Raw genomic sequence first — 16,729 nt, forward strand, 5'->3', positions numbered from 1 at the left:
TACATGTTGACTATGTTCTTTTATGAAGAAATATCTTTTAGGGACTTCCCTGGCAGTCCAGTGGTTAAGACTCCATACTTCCACTGCAGGGGGCACGGGTTTGATTCCCGGTGTGGAACTAAGATCCCTCATGCCCCGTGGCGTGGCCAAAAAAAAAAAAATCAAAGCGTTTTCTAGAACTTTATGAAAACTTCAGTTCTTATAATTAATATAAACTTTCTTTCACTTTTTACATTTGACCTCTTAGTTCATTGTGGAGCAGATCTTGAGCTTTGTTTAATCCAGAGTGTTATTGGTCAAGAGGTAATATATGATTTGCATGTATATAAGGCAACCAAGCATATCCTAAAACCTACAACTTTTATTTTTGAATCACAGTAATATTGTATAATGAAAAAACCTAGTGATAAGTAGCCATTTCATTAAATTAAGTTGAAGCATAAGGAAGCAAATCATTTTTCTTTTTTAATTGATTTAGGTGCCAAATATAAGACTACAACAACTTTCCTTAATTGTCACACTGATATCTAAAATATGTAAATAAAAAAATCGTAGTTTTTAAAATTGGCTCCTCTTTCTGCCTGTCTGATTTTTTATGGTGGTACCACCATTTTTCTTGCTTCCTTTCCTGGAAAATCTGGAGTTATCTTAGATGTATTTCTTTTTAACTGCTCCTGTCATATCCCTTCCCGCATCATAACTGATTACTAGGTTTCTATGTTTAGTCTTATCTACTTTTTTTCCCTCTGTCTATAGTATCACTAGTGACGTTGACTAACGAGTTGGATGCTATATGCTACTAACATTTAGAAATTTCCAGATCAATAGCATAGGTTATCAAAGCATCACTTCTTGAATTAAGAGCAGGAAGAAATTAGCTAGGGAGGACACCTTCATTTTGACTATTCCAACTTCATCTCCTGCTTAGATTTTTAAGGCTCAGAAAAATGTCATAGAAGTGTTCCCCTTGCTCCAAATGAGTAATATTAAATGTAACCTTTCTTCTTCTAGAATGTTCAATAAAATGTTTTAAGCCACTTGTATTAATCAAGGAAACTAAAAGAAAATTGACAAGAACTGATAGAAAACCCAACTCGAACCGTCTTAAACAATAGAGGGAAATTATTAGCCACTATGACTGGAAAGTCCAAGAATAGGTCAGATTCCATGTAAGGCAGAGCCAGCTACTCAGGAAATGTCACCAAGGACCCAGAGTCCTTTTATCTTTGAACTCCACTTTATGCAGTTTTGGCCTCATCTTCAGACTGTACATGGTGGGGCAGCAGCTATAGGCTTTCTCCTCTGGTAGTAAAATGGCTGCGAGGTCACAGTTCCAAACCTTATATCCTCATGCACTATCATCTAAAAGAGTGTGTCCCTCTACTAGCTGCTAAGGAACTACCTGTGGGTAAGAGGATGACCATGGTTAGTTGACTTAAACTCATCAGGATCCATCCTTGGCACTAGATCAGTCCTATCCAGCCCAAATAGAGCTGTGAATGGGAGCAGAGTGATTTTTCCAAAATGCATCTGGGGACTTTTCCAAGAAGGGGGAATGGATGATAGACAGTAAATCATAGATGTTTACTAAAATACTCAGTGATATTACTACTTATCTTTTATTCAGAACACACATGCTTATTGGTCTGTGAGGTCTAGCATGGAGTTTGTGCATATGTCTGTTTAAAAAAGTTCTTAGGGTGATTCTGTTGCACACCTGTGGTTAAGAACCACTGATAGGGCTTCCCTGGTGGCACAGTGGTTGATAGTCCGCCTGCCGATGCAGGGGACATGGGTTCGTGCCCGGTCTGGGAGGATCCCACATGCCGCGGAGCGGCTGGGCCCGTGAGCCATGGCCGCTGAGCCTGTGCATCCGGAGCCTGTGCTCCGCAACGGGAGAGGCCACAACAGTGAGAGGCCCGCATACCGAAGAAAAAAAAAGAAAAAAAAGAACCACTGATAGCATGGTATCACTTACTTCTTGTACATTGAAATAAAAAATAGTTCTCAAGTTATGTGGCGTACATTTCTGTCTCCAGAGGGCACTGTTTCTTTAACAAGCAAAGGAGGAATTTAATTGCTTTGTTTATAAGCTGAATCTTTTAAAATTTAATTTAGGAGTTAGTTGATATGTTCTTGACTTTCTGGTCAGGTCATAAGGATTGAAGAGTATTTCAGTTTCACCTGTAGTATAACTACCCAGGAAGTCCAAACTAATTTTCTTAACAGCCTCTGAATAACAATTAATGATCTCTTTTAGAAATATCTTACCAAATAATTCAGTGTATCCTTGTGTATAAATACAGGAAAAGTTACAATGAAATCTTTTTCTGTGTTTCTTTCCTTGCTCCTATTTCTTTAAAAATAAAATGTAGTGAGTCAGGTCATGCACCTGTTTTGTAATGATTATATTTGTCTGGTTTATAAAATAAGCGGAATCCTTAGTCCTTAGCAAAGTCCTTTCAGGTGTTAACTTTAAAACATGTTTCTGGACTTCCCTGGTGGCGCAGTGGTTAAGAGTCCGCCTGCCAATGCAGAGGACACAGGTTTGATCCCTGGTCTGGGAAGATCGCACATGCAACTAACCCCATGCGCCACAACTACTGAAGCCCATGCTCTTTAGGGCCCGCATGCCACAACTACTGAAGCCCGCGAGGCTAGAGCCCGTACTATGCAACAAGAGAAGCCACTGCAATGAGAAGCCCGTGCACCGCAAGTAGAGTAGCCCCCGCTCACCACAACTAGAGAAAGCCTGCACAGAGCAACGAAGACCCAGTGCAGCCAAAAAAAAAGAAAAAAAAAAAGAAACACGTTTCTGCCTAGAACTGCTGTCCGAAATTTTTCTTGCACACAGCACAGCCACTGACTGCCTTAGATTTCTTTGTTATTATAGCCTGTTGAAAGTATTAATAAGCTTCTAAAAATAAAAAATACTCCTCTTCCAAACTTCATTTAAATTTATCTTAATCTGGATAGTATATGGGAAAAGTGGAACCTGTTCTTGATGTCACCTCAGAAAAGTAGATCAATCAGCAAATTTCTAAATAGTAACAGCAAAACGTAATAAATAAATTTTGAGTTTTTCTGTTTATTTTTGCTTAGTTCTTTTTTTAGAAAATTAGTGGGTTTTGAATCACTTTATCCAGAAAGCATATAATAACTTTATTTGACTATAATGTGAATAGTTTCATCATCATCACTTTTATAATTTTTCTTCCTTCAGATAAATACAGCATTTGTTTTCTTTCATGACTTCAAATTTTCTAGATTTTTGGACCCTCTCTCCATCTCAAATTTTGGTTAATATTTTAATTGTCCCATATTGCTTTTTAAAAAATCTAGGAAAATGCGAAATAACATCTTCTTTATTTTAATGAAATTCTGTAGAGTAAAAAGGGAAATTAAGTATACCATTGATTTTAAAGGTAGATTTAAATTAGGATTTTAAAAGAATAGCCATTTAAAAAAAAAAAAATCTAGAATTTCACCAAGTTGTTTAGCTCTGTGAGTTTGGAGGAAAGGGGTCCCTTGATACTGGTTTTTAAAATTTTGTTAGGTATCTTGTTCCCTTTTTGCCTATGTTAGAGGCATCCCAGAAAAGCAAGAGAAATCATATGTAGCAGTCTGAGTGCAGCAGATAGGGAATGTAGTAGAAGATGGGAGCAGTGAGACTCCAAATTTTCTTTGCCTGGTGATAGAAGGGAAGTGGGTTGAGCATTATGGGATGCTTATACAGTTCTGAGCTTTAAGCCTCCCTTATCCAGCTGCCTTCCAGAATTGCAGAGATTCAGTAAAGGTAGTGAGACATGAAACAGAGGGGGCTGATGATGAACACTGGGGCAAAATGCAAAGTGGTAATAATAAACACTTATATTGCTTTGAGAAATTGACATATAAGTGGTATCATTAATGTGTGTAATGGTTTAGTTCTGTAGCCATAAGCATTTGCCATCTTGGGTACCTGCCCCTAATGCTGTTCAGCAGGCTAAAGAGAGATATATATTATTGCCATGACTAATTGCTGCACATTAAACATGACCCCCTTTCCATCTCACCACTGTTTCATGTTTTAAAAAATTATTCTGTGAATGTTTAATACCCAATTTTTTTCTCCCTTACATGCAAATAACTAAATTAAGTTAAGCTAATTGGGCAATTTGAAAGGCTTGAGATTATACTAGTTGTCTCAGTACAGTTCACTTAAGAACTGTAAACATTTATTGAGCATTACTAAGTACCCAACACTAGTAGGTGCAAGGAAACTAACTTTTTTTGAGCACCTACTAGGTACCAAGTACTGTTAGGTATTTTACATTAATGGTAGAAACTTGTGTAATGCTCAGAACAGCTCTCTGAGTGATGATGATGCTCTTTTCATAGATGAAAAACTAGGATTTACAAAAGTTAAGTAATTTGCTCAAGATGTAAAGATAAGTGAAATAGTGGCCATCGAACCTCTTCTTATTTTCTCAAACCCCTGGCTCGTATTTTTTATAGATAATTTTTCCATTATTCATTATTAGCAAGATGGTGATTTCTTTTAATGACTACAAATTTCTTGACACTTCTCTCCTTAAGAAGTGGGGATCTATGTCCCCTCCCCTGGAATCTGGGCAGGCTTGTGACTGCTTTAACCAGTAGATGACAGGGAAAACAATGTTGTGAGACTCTGAGGCTAGGACATAAAAGGCAATGTTGTTTCCACCTTAATGCATGGAACACACATGCTTGGAGGCCTGAGCTGCCATGTAAAAAGTCCAGGTACCCTGTAGCCACCGTGCTGTGGGGAAGCCAAGCCATATGGAGAGTCTGCCTATCCAGACATGTGAGTGAAGAAACCTCCAGGTGATTCTAATCACCCGCTGTTGAGTCTCATTCTCAGCCTTCAAGTCATCCCAGTTGAGGTCCTGGATAGAGTGGGATGAAGTCATCCTTACTGTTCCTTGTCTGCATTCCTAACCCATGGAATCTGTGAGCATAATAAAATGCTTGTCATGTTAAGTCACTAAGATTTGGGGGGTAGTTTGTTACTCAACAATAGTAACTGGAACAGCAAGTGACATAAACCTTTCCAGCCCGCATGATCTCTCCTTTTTCACTACACGTTTACTACACATGTAGTCATTACTAATTTGTTAATATTTATTCATCCTGTGATTATTTCATTTGAGGTACTTTTCTATCCCAACTAGGTTATAAACTTCTTTGAGGCAGGAGTGATTAAAAAAAATTTTTTAACAAGTACTCATCAACTGTCTACTCTGTTGCAAGCACTGTTCTAGGTACTGAGGATTAATCAGTGAACAGAAACAGATGTAAACTTTCTGCCTTAATGGAGCTTACATTTTAGTGGGTGTTTTGTACCTACATTACCTAAGAGTATCAAATTTATAGTGGCTGATACAGTGTTATTGATAAATTCTAATGTTAAACTCCTCAATCTTAAGATTTTTCTGAGTAGAGTTGCATTGCATTAGAAATTTTAACAGAGCTTAAGTTGCTGTAGTTAATTTTATTTTGAGTCAGAACTCATTTAGCTACTGTCATATTTAATAATTATTAAAATTTCAGTTAATAACATTACCTTATCTTAAATTCCTGTTTATTTAAAACAATGTTTGTTTTCCTTTATAGTTGAGAAGAGACACTGTTGAAAGTTTTTGTTATCGTGTCAAATTTGTGTTAGACCTCTGAGTAGGGAGAACAGAAAAATCTTTCTTGGAATTCCTGTTTCAATCCTACTGTGTAGGCAAGCATGCAAATGGAAAGATGCCTACCAGTAGTTAGTTTTCTTCAACCCAACGTGAGTAGTAAGTGGTTAGACATTGTGAAAATTAGAGAGGGAGCCAAAAAAGCATTGAAATGCAAAAATGGTACGTTTTGATTATCCATGTTTACCTTCTCTTACACTGTTCTTTTTTTGAAAATTTCTTAAGGCACACAAACCAAGATAGCAAAGTAAGAGTTCCTGATTATATTTTTAAAAGTTACAACTCAAATGACATCCCTTCTACAAAGCTTTTTATCAAATAAGAAGTAATTATTTCCTCCTTTGTTTACTCAGCATACTTTGTTTTAAACCTCTAATGTAGCACTAATCATGTTTTGTAATATTGTATCTCTTCTTGGATTGTGAGATCCTTGAGGGTGGGAGATATCTGTGTCTTTGTACTGCTGTTATTCATAGACATGATATAAATGATATATTAGGTTAAATTGTATGCAAATATATTATGGGACTGATAATGGTGAGTGATACTTAGGTCTCTTCTTAGTCAAGATATGAATCTAAATAAATAATAGTTGTTTTTTTTTTCTTTTTGGCCGTGATGTGTGGCTTGCAGGATCTTAGTTCCCCGACCAGGGATTGAACCTGTGCCCTCGGCAGTGAAAGCTCAGAGTCCCAACCACTCGACTGCCAGGGAATTTCCAATAAGTATTAGTTTTGCCAGAAATATCACATTGCCACCACCACTGCCCCCAACCACCATCAAATTAAATCTCGCTCTCAGCTCTACTAGCCAGAGTGGCAAGTTGTCCACCCTCCTTAAGGTGATAAAAGGAATTCCAGGGCCTTTTACAGTCTAAAAAAAAACTGAGAGAAAGGCAGAGATTGTTCTAGTTTTAACTTTCAAAATGCTTTTTGTCCAAGTCTGTGTGATCCTTTAAAAGAGAAGCATAGGCGTGAAGATCTTTTGCCTTGGTTCCAAAAGACACAATGCCTAATCTTCAGTCCCCCAACATCCCTCGTGCTGTTCTGTCAGAGTGCCTCTGTCTAAGTGAGAACCCACAACTCTTATTTCTTCTTCTAGCTTCTTAAGTTGGAAGTTTAGGTTATTGATGTGAGATCTTTCTTCATTTATAATATAGGCATGTATAGCTATAAATTTCTCTCTAAGCACCTCTTTCATTGTATCCTGTACGTTTTGATAGTGTGCTTTTATTTTTGTTTATCGCGATGTTTTTTGGTTTTTGTTTGTTTGTTTTCTTGGCCTCACTGTGCGGCATGTGGAACTTCCCCAACCACATCGAATCTGCGCCCACTGCAGTGGAAGCGCTGAGTCTTAACCACTGGACCACCAGGGAAGTCCCTCAAAGTAGTTTTTGATTTTGATCATGATTTCTTCTTTGACCCATTAGTTATTTATTGGAGTCTCTTGTTTAACTTCCATGTACTTGTGAATTTTCCAGCACCTTCTGTTATTAATTTCTAATTCCATTCCGTTGTGGTCAAAGAGCATACTTTGTATGATTTCAGTACTTTAAAGGTTTGTTTTATGACCTAACGTATGCTCTGTTCTGGATAGTGTCCTACGTTCACTTGAGAATAATGCATGGTCTGCTAATGTTGAGTTGAATGTTCAGTAGATGTCTGTTAGGTCTAGTTGGTTGATATTGTTGATCTAATCTTCTTTGTCTTCTGCCTACTCAGATTTGCTGTTGAACCCCTGTAATGACTTTTTCATTTCATTTATTGTATTTTTCAACTGCAGAAATTTTATTAGGTTCTTCTTTTTTAAAAGTAATTTCTGTCTCTTAATTTATAGTCAATTTTGTGAGGTATTGTTCTCATATTTTCCTTTAGTTCTTTGGTTATTTTAAATAGCTGATTTTAAACCTTTGTCTTATAGACCAGTGTCTCATAGTTTCTTCTTTGTGTAACTTGTAAATTTTGTTGAAAACTGGACATTTAAAATAATGTAACGTGGATGGACCTAGAGATTGACATACTAAGTGAAGTAAGTCAGACAGAGAAAGACAAATACATGATTTCACTTATATGTGGAATCTAAAAAAAAGGTACAAATGAACTTATTTGCAAAACAGAAGTAGAGTCACAGATGTAGAAAACAAACATATGATTACCCGGGGATGGCGGGGGCAGGGATAAATTGGGAGATCGGGATTGAGATATACACACTACTAATAGTAAAATAGATAACTAATAAGAACCTAGGAGGAGGAGGATAACTAATAAGAACCTAGGAGGAGACTCTACTTAATACTCTGTAATGGCCTATATGGGAAAAGAATCTTAAAAAAGAGTGAATATATGTATATGTATAACTGATTCACTTTGCCGTACACCTGAAACTAACACAACGTTGTAAATCAACTATACTCCAATAATATTTTTTAAATAAATAAATTAATTAAATAATGTAATGTGGCAATTCTGGAAGTCAGATTCTCTTCTCTCCTCAAAGTTTGTTGTTTCTTCTTGGTGGTTGGTTGGTTGTTTCATGACTTCTCTGAATTAATTCTGTAAAGTCTGTATTTTTTGTTGTGTGTGGCCACTTAAGTCTCTGCTTGGTTAGCTTAGTGGCCAGCTAATGATTGGACATAGATTTCCTTAAAAACCTGGAACCAATCAGTCTCCCAGTCTTTGCTAAGGGACTCTCTGTGTGTATTGGGGCATGCCTTCAGCAATCAGGCATTTGACAACTCTGCATTAGCCTTCACTTCCTGCTTGCCCAGAGCTTTGGGGTCAGCTGTAAATGAGAGCTTAGAGCTTTCTCAGGTCTTTCCTGAGCAGGTGAACAGCCCTACGCATGTACCTAGTCTTCTAGGTTCCCAGGAATATGTCAGAGCTTTTCAAAGCCATCTATGGACATCTCATTCCCCAGTTTTTCCTTTTAAGCTTTTTGGTTAGCTTATTGTATACCCTAGCTATTATCTACCACCTGAGGTATCTGTGATGTTAAACAATTGCCTATAATTGTTTTTAACAAATGCCCCCAAGAAAAAGGCTTTCTGCTCTGGACAGTCACCAGTTTAGGTCGTATAAAGACATCTCTGCAAGTGATGTCTTCCAGGGAACCACCAGATAGGTCAAATAATGATAATTTTCTGGGAATGTGGCTTTGAAGGAACTCCAGTCCATTCTGCCCCACTTTGTTCACTGACAGGCTGCTGGTTTGCACCACAGTTGTGGGATGTTGATTTTCAAGGATACTGTGGAGCTGGACCCAGGCAAGGAGAGTGGAAATGGGGCACATCAAAACATCACAAAGCTTGTTTCCTTACCAAGATTCAGAAATTTTTCATGAATAATGCTGCTTGAATTGCTACAAGTTTTGAATTAATTTCCAGACTTCTAGAAAAATTGATTTTTGACAACTTTTGCTAGTTTTCTTGATGCTTTTATGGATCAGAAAATGTTTGTATATCCTTACTCTGCTATTTTTGCATCACTCCCTTTGTTTCTTTTCTCCTCCTTTGAGAAGTTAACTATTTTACGGGCAGTGGTGGGGGTGGGGGGCTATTTGACTCAAAACACCAGTAAGTTTCATTTCTTCTGTGATGGTCCAACTTAATTTCCCTCAGTGAGTCAACAGATGGGAGTGGTCTTCTGCATTCTTGACAACTTCCGTTTTCCATTTCTTAGAGCTGTGAGAACAATTCAGAATTGATAACTAATAAGTTCTACTAGCAGATAAAGACAAAAAAGGTGATAGTAAGTTTGGAAAAAAAGTGATATCTACTCAAATAAATCGAGTACTTCCAGCCAAAAATCCAACAGTTTTCTTGGACTTTGAATAAATATTTAAAATGTTAGACCAAAGAAAAATAAAAAACAAAATTTAGAATTTTAAGAAAACTTGTTTTATTAACTGCTTCTATAACTGTTTCTTACTTTTTATGTTGTCTCCTGTCAGGATGCCCGACATGCAGCAGAAGGAGAAATATATACCAAACTTAATCAGAAAATTGATGAATTTGTTCAGCTTGCTGATTATGACTGGACAATGTCTGAGCCAGATGGAAGAGCTAGTGGTTACTTAATGGATCTTATTAATTTTTTGAGAAGCATCTTTCAAGTATTTACTCATTTGCCTGTAAGTATAAAAAAATTTCAAAAAATTGTTATAATTTTGCTTTCTGAAGTATATTTTAGAATTCAATTTTAGTTGGAGGCTTACTTGTTTAAACCAACTTCCTAGCTTGAATATTTCTTTTCTATTTTTATAAATCAATTTGTGAAGAATCTTAGCCATTTTTTACTGAGTAAAAATTGGTATATAACATTTATATAAATTTCAGATGTATAACATTATAAATCAATATTTTATACACTACAGTGACCACCACCATAAGTCTAGTTACCATCCCCTTCACCCACTTCACCCTCCCCCCGACCCCTACCCCTCTGGTAACCACCAATCTATTCTCTGTATCTTTGAGTTTGTCTTTGTTTTTATTTTGTTTGATTCCACATACAAATGCAATATACAGTATTTGTCTTTCTCCATCTGACTTATTTCACTTAGCATAATACTCTCAAGGTCCATCCATGTTGTCACAAATGGCAAAATTTCTTTCTTTTTTATAGCTGTATAGCATTCTGTTGTATACATGTGCTACATTTTCTTTATCTATTCATCCATTGATGGACACTTAGGTTGTTCTCATATCTTGGCTATTGTTAATTATGCTTCAGTGATCATAGGGGTGCATATACTTTCAAATCTGTGTCTTCCTGTTTCTCCAAATAAATATGCAGAACTAGAACAGCTGGATCATATGGCAGTTCTACTTTTAATTTTTTGAGGACTCTCCATACTGTTTTCCATAGTGGCTGCACCAGTTTACATTGTCACCAACAGCATATGAGGGTTCCCTTTTCTCCACATTTTCTCCAATACTTATTATTTCTGGTTGTTTTGATAATAGCCATTCTAACAAATGTGAGGTGATATCTCATTGAAGTTTTGATTTGCATTTTCCTGATGATTAGTGATGTTGAACATCTTTTCATGTGCCTGTTGGCCATCTGTATGTCGTCTTTAGAAAAATATCTATTCAGATCTTCTGTCCAGTTTTTCAGCTGTTTGTTTTTTTGTTGTTGAGTTGTGTGAGTTCTTTATATATCTTGGATATTAACCCCTTATTGGGTATATGATTTGCAAGTATCTTCTCCCATTGCCTTTTCATTTTGTTGATGGTTTCCTTCACTGTGCAGAAGCTTTTTAGTTTCATGTGGCACATTTATTTTTGCTTTTGTTTCTCTTACCTTTGGAGTCAGATCTAAAAAACATGGCTAAGACCAATATCAAGGAGGTTACCTCCTATGTTTTCTTACAGAAATTTTATAGTTTCAAGTCTTTAATCCATTTTGAGTTAATTTTTGTGTATGGTATAAGATAGTGGTCTAGTTTCATTTTTTTGCATGTGGCTGCCCAGTTTTCCCAACACCATTTATTGAAAAGATTCTCCTTTCCCCACTGTATGTTCTTGGCCTCTTTGTTGTAAATTAGTTGTCCATGTATGTGTGGGTTTATTCCTGGACTCTCTATTATGTTCCACTGAACAGTGTGTCTGTTTTTGTACCAATACCATGTTTTGATTACTGTGGCTTTGTAGTATAGTTTGAAATCAGGGATCATGATACCTCTTTAGTCAGTTATTTGAAATTTTAATTTGTTTTACTTTTTAACCCAAATAACTACAACTCTCTTTCCACCAAACCCAAAACAAAACCCTGAAGTTGACAGCACAGGCTTAAATAGAAATAAACTCTAATAGGAGTAGTTTATATGAAAGTCAGTATAATCAATGCCTTTTCCTATCAGAAAAGGCCAAGAAATTATCGGATATTTTTAGGCTAGAGATTAAAAGTAAAATAGGAACATTGTTCTATACTAATATGTAGTCATAGTACATCTATATCTTGAATAATCTGTTGATGAAACATTAAAAAAAAACGATGTAACAGGGATATTTGAGCGTGAATAGGCTGAAACACTGGATTCTTCAGAAGAGGGATGCAAAGGGAATTCCCTGGCGGTCTAGTGGTTAGGACTCCATGCTTTCACTGCTGAGGGCCCAGGTTCAGTCCCTGGTTGGGGAGCTAAGATCCCACAAGCCGCACGGTGCGACCAAAGGGAAAAAAAAAAAGGAAGGCAAAGATCAAAGAGATGATGGTAGGGTGCACATTCTCTCATTAGGTATATTTAACAAAAGAACTACTGTTAAAATGTGAATGGAATAGTTTTGTACAAATAAAATAGGAAGAAATTTTGACCTTTTTATAATCTCATGATAAGATGTAGCTAGACACAAAAAAGTTTAATATGGAGCCTACCCAACTGCTTCCAACCATCTCCCTTGTTTAAAATTAAAAATAAAAAAGTTATTCTCTTCACCCTTCACTCTTTCCCCATCAAAGGGCCACTTAGAATAGTTGAAGGAAGGTGTTGCTAAAAAATAAATAGAAGAATTTCTTAAAGAGATTTTAACAGTGGATTTGTGCCAAAGAACTTTTAGAAGCTTACCCAGGGATGATACTATATTCCTCACTGTTGTCCTTGAGTTGAAAAAGAGAACGTACGTGTGTGTGTGTGTGTGTGTGTGTGTGTGTAATTTTTATATCAATTAATTTCAAAAAAGTATGCATTAAATAATTGTTGAATTAATTTGAATTCACCTTGTCAATGTAAATCTCCGTGCTTCCAGCCAAAACCAATCCTCAAGAATAAACACATGCACATGTGTGCACACATACACAAGATACACACACATCATGTTTCTATCGTTGCAGTATCTGCTTCGCAGGTTGACATGAGATGATGGGTAGGGATTTTGTGCATAACTAGGGTAAGATTAAGAGAGGTTATATGTTAGAAATGTTTTGGGTTAATGGCTCACCTCAGGAGACTGACATCTAGAGGGAAATCCTGCTTTTTCATAGGACATACTCTGGTGACATTGAGAATAACAGATTCCTGTCACTCATCTGATCTATTATGATATTTTGTATAGTTTTAGGTGAATCTTTGTGTGCCATTTTGGATGTTTATGTCATCTAACATGGGTTTTTCTGCAAAGAAAATACACTTTTATACAATGTAGACCAACAATAAATGTAGTATATGACCAAATAAGAAAATTATAGTTTACAGCTAGGAAAAGAAAAAAATGGTACTAACAACAGTATATTCTTATTCAAGGGATGAACTAAAAGTATAATTCCCAAGCAAAAATATTAAATTATTGCCTATGGTAAATTTTAGCAAGATTGATAATTATATTATGGCTTAGTGTATTAATTCCCTGAAATCCTGAAATTGTATAAAATATCCAGTTAGTTTGTGTTCTTTCAAGCAAAGAACAGAGGCAATGTTATTAAATGTATTATTTTTCTAAGCAACATATGGCATTATATAAGCTACCATTTTTATTTAAATGTTTTAAGCTGAAAATAAATCCTTGTCTTCAGGTTACCTTTGTACCCAAATAGAAAGAGGGGCCAGTTTTGGACTCTTTCAAACTAAAAGAATCTTCAGAAGATATTTATTTATCAGTCCCAAGTCGATCAGCTTATCAATGTATAGACATGAGGAATTACATGGGGGAGCTAGTTTTGGCTCCATGATTGTTGGTTTTGGCAGTGTTAATAAACAATGCCATGATTTTGAGTCAATGGGAGCTATGAAACCAAGGGTCACTCTTTCAAATAGTGCAAATAGTGCCAGTACTGCAAATAATTGGACAGAGAAGTAGGTTCTGTGGGATAAAGATGACTCTCTTGCCCCCGACCCTAAAAAGTACCTAAGACTTTTAGTTTAAAAGCTCCATTCTTAGCTTCATTGCATATTTATTTTTTGTCAGTCCCTACCGTTGTTACAAAAGAATATTTTCTCCATTAAAGGTAGTCATGATATGTAGTTGCTGACCACATTGCGTAGTAAAAGTTCCATTGGTTCTAGAAAAGTTATAATCCACCTAATAGAATTTTGTTCTCTGCTCACAGGGTATGAGAACAATAGAAGTTAATGGATAATAATGGTTTTTATGGAGCCCAGAGAAAGAACTTTATTGTTTTCTCTTTTCTACTACACTCTGGTTGTGGTAGAAAGCTGCAGGATTTGGAAGATCACCAGTAATGTCTCCTTTAAATACCTCCTGTCTCTGGGGTTGGATGCATGAGAGTATTGTTATATTACTTCCCTCACCTGTTTCTCTTAAGAGTCAGCCAGTGCAAGCCTATGCGGAGGACGGAAAAGTAAAGAGCTTCCTTGCTTCCATGTTAAATTATCTCCTCATCTGCATTTCCCTGTGCTCTAGCAGAAAAGCCAGGCTCTCTACTGGCCATAGGAATTAACAGCAAGCTAAAAGGCAGTATTTATAATAATGATGTTAAGCTGCCCTGCTAAATATATTATCTGCCTCAAGGGAACTTGCCATTTTATGACTCAGAGCTAGACCCATTTATCTGTTATTGTTCTTAGGGACCAGGTGATGAAGGGAGGAGAGCACAGGGTGGTCTTTAGAGTTAGAAGGACTTATGTTTGAGCCTTAGATTTTTAATTTCTTGGCTCTGGAATCCTGGCTAGCTGCTTAACCTCTCTGAGCCCCCTTTCCTTCTGTAAAATGGGCAGAATCCATTTTTCCCATAGGACTATCAGAGGATGAATTAAAACCGTGTGTAAAATAGTTGACTGGCAGGGTGCTTGACATAAAGGTACTGTTAATAAATGTTAGTTTTATCTTTCCTTCTCCTTTCTTCCTTTGCGGGGTTTTTTTTTTTTTTTTTTTTTTTTTGGTGGTACGCGGGCCTCTCACTCTTGTGGGCTCTCCCGTTGCGGAGCACAAGCTCTGGATGCGCAGGCTCAGCAGCCATGGCTCACGGGCCCAGCCGCTCCGCGGCATGTGGGATCTTCCCGCACCGGGGCACGAACCCGTGTCCCCTGCATCGGCAGGTGGACTCTCAACCACTGCGCCACCAGGGAAGCCCTCCTCTGTTGTTTTAAGGCCCTTTATAGTATTAGTTTTAATATCTTTTCGCTTTTTTTCCTTGTATTTATGCCTACATTTTTAGCTTGATATTATTTAGCTTTGAGTTCTATACTTTTGCATTATATAGACATTTTAAAAACTTCATTAATTGTGAAAGATACTCACTATAAAGCATGTTTATTTGAATAATTATTATAGCTTGACTGCAGTGCTTACAGTGGCTAACGGTCAGATGCTAGCTAATGCCAGTGAAGTATGATTAGTATATGGAATAAATATTATTTTATCCCCAAATCAGTACTCTTGGAATCAGCAATTTTTACTACTTCAAATGTGTAAGTGACCCTTCTTGTTTCTAATAATTTTTTCCCTGACAACTAGAAAGTATTGCTAAGTATAGAAGAAAATAAAAATTACCTGCTGTTATCTTGTAAAAAGATAACCACTGTTAACATTTTGGCATGTATTCTACAAGTCATCTTTTTCTATGCATTTATGACACTTATTTTTAAGCCTAATTTGTAAGCTTTGTGTTTTTTTAAATAAGATTTTATATTAGCTAGAAAATTTAAAACCAGAAGAATTTTTAAAAGCATTCAACATTCATTCACCCCTTACAAGTCTATAAATAGAAGAAATTGTTGAGCAAGTTGAAGTTATCTAGTAATTCTTCATGACTGCCAAATGGAACTCAGTAACCTTTTACTGTGAATACAGTACCACCTAAAGACCCAGCACTGATCTGCTGCTGGAAAGAACACTCAGCATTTCTTTCTTTCATAAATGCTAGTTATGTATTTGTTTCAGTAAAGATGTTTTATTGATTTACAACCACTAAGGGATATATGTAAATGATGAATCTGGTGCCACTGAATTTTTAATTTGCATTTTTAATTTCCATAAGTAGTTAAAAGAAATATGCTTTCTGTAAGTGAGAAACAAATATATATATCCAATAAATGAAGATGCATGATTTAGCCAGAAATGGATAGTGTCTAACTTTTAAAACCATTCTCCTTAAGAATTTTTTCTGAAGATGCAGCACTATATTGAAAGTTCTGAGATTTGGGGTCTAGGCCAGATTCTTCCAATTAACCAGCATTATGGAAGTAGACAAATCATTCAGTCTCTGGATTAATTTGCTAATGTCTGTTTTATTTCATAGAGCTGAAAATAAAGGTTGTTTTGTTTTAATATACTTTTATTTCAGTTAATTTGTGTACATGATAATAAATCAAGTAGTCCAGAAGAGTCTGGGATGGAAAATAACCTCCTCCCCCTGTACCCCCCAAGCCCCAGGCTACCATTTCACCATATGTTTTCATTTCTTCTGGTGGTTATCTTAAAAAGAGAATGTCTGTTAGTCCCTACTGTGAAAGATAAGGCACATATAGCAACCTCTTGCTTACCCCTTTTTCTTCCATTCATTGTTACATTTTATTTTATTTCTTCTATTTATCATTTCTTTATATAAAATGGTTATACTCTGATTTTTTGTTCCTTTTCTTTAGTCAGTATCTTAATTCTCTTCTATGTAAGGTAAAGGTATTAGCCTCCCTACCCTTCACTCTATCAGTTCTTCATCTGCTATTTTCTGACAGCTACAGAGGCCTCTGTCTCTACTTTGTACCGGTTGCTCTCTAGAATTTCTGTGTAGCTGTTAACCTAGGACTTTCCTTCTCTGCTGTCCGGGGTTGGGAACTGTTTCCTGGATTCTGCGTGGTTTTTTTTGCTTCACTGGTTGGTTTTGCTAAACTGCCTCAGTAATTTCCTCCTATTTAAGTCCTTGCATATCATGAAATACCTTCTTCTGTCCTCATGTTTGATTGATAGTTTAGCTGGTTATAATAATTCTAGGTTGAATGGTTTTTCTCTGACAATTTTTATTGCATTCCTCCATTGTCTTCTGGCATCCAGGTTTCAGGATCTGTTTTTTATTCCTTAATATTCTAAAATGTCACGGGATGTGTGGAGATGTAAGCTTTTATTT

General features: G+C 36.3%; 1 protein-coding gene across 8 annotated transcripts in view; it reads left to right on the forward strand.

The window, feature by feature from the left end:
- EXOC6 (exocyst complex component 6) overlaps window positions 1-16,729 on the forward strand; it is a 194,949-nt gene that overhangs the window by 109,001 nt on the left and 69,219 nt on the right. For all 8 annotated transcript variants that reach the window (XM_033404896.2, XM_004279403.2, XM_033404898.2 and 5 more), the window contains one exon: window positions 9,660-9,839. In XM_033404896.2, the coding sequence (XP_033260787.1) occupies window positions 9,660-9,839 (180 nt within the window). The remainder of the gene's footprint in view (window positions 1-9,659; window positions 9,840-16,729) is intronic.

This window comes from Orcinus orca, chromosome 14 (genome assembly GCF_937001465.1).
Source record: "Orcinus orca chromosome 14, mOrcOrc1.1, whole genome shotgun sequence".
NCBI lineage: Eukaryota > Metazoa > Chordata > Mammalia > Artiodactyla > Delphinidae > Orcinus > Orcinus orca.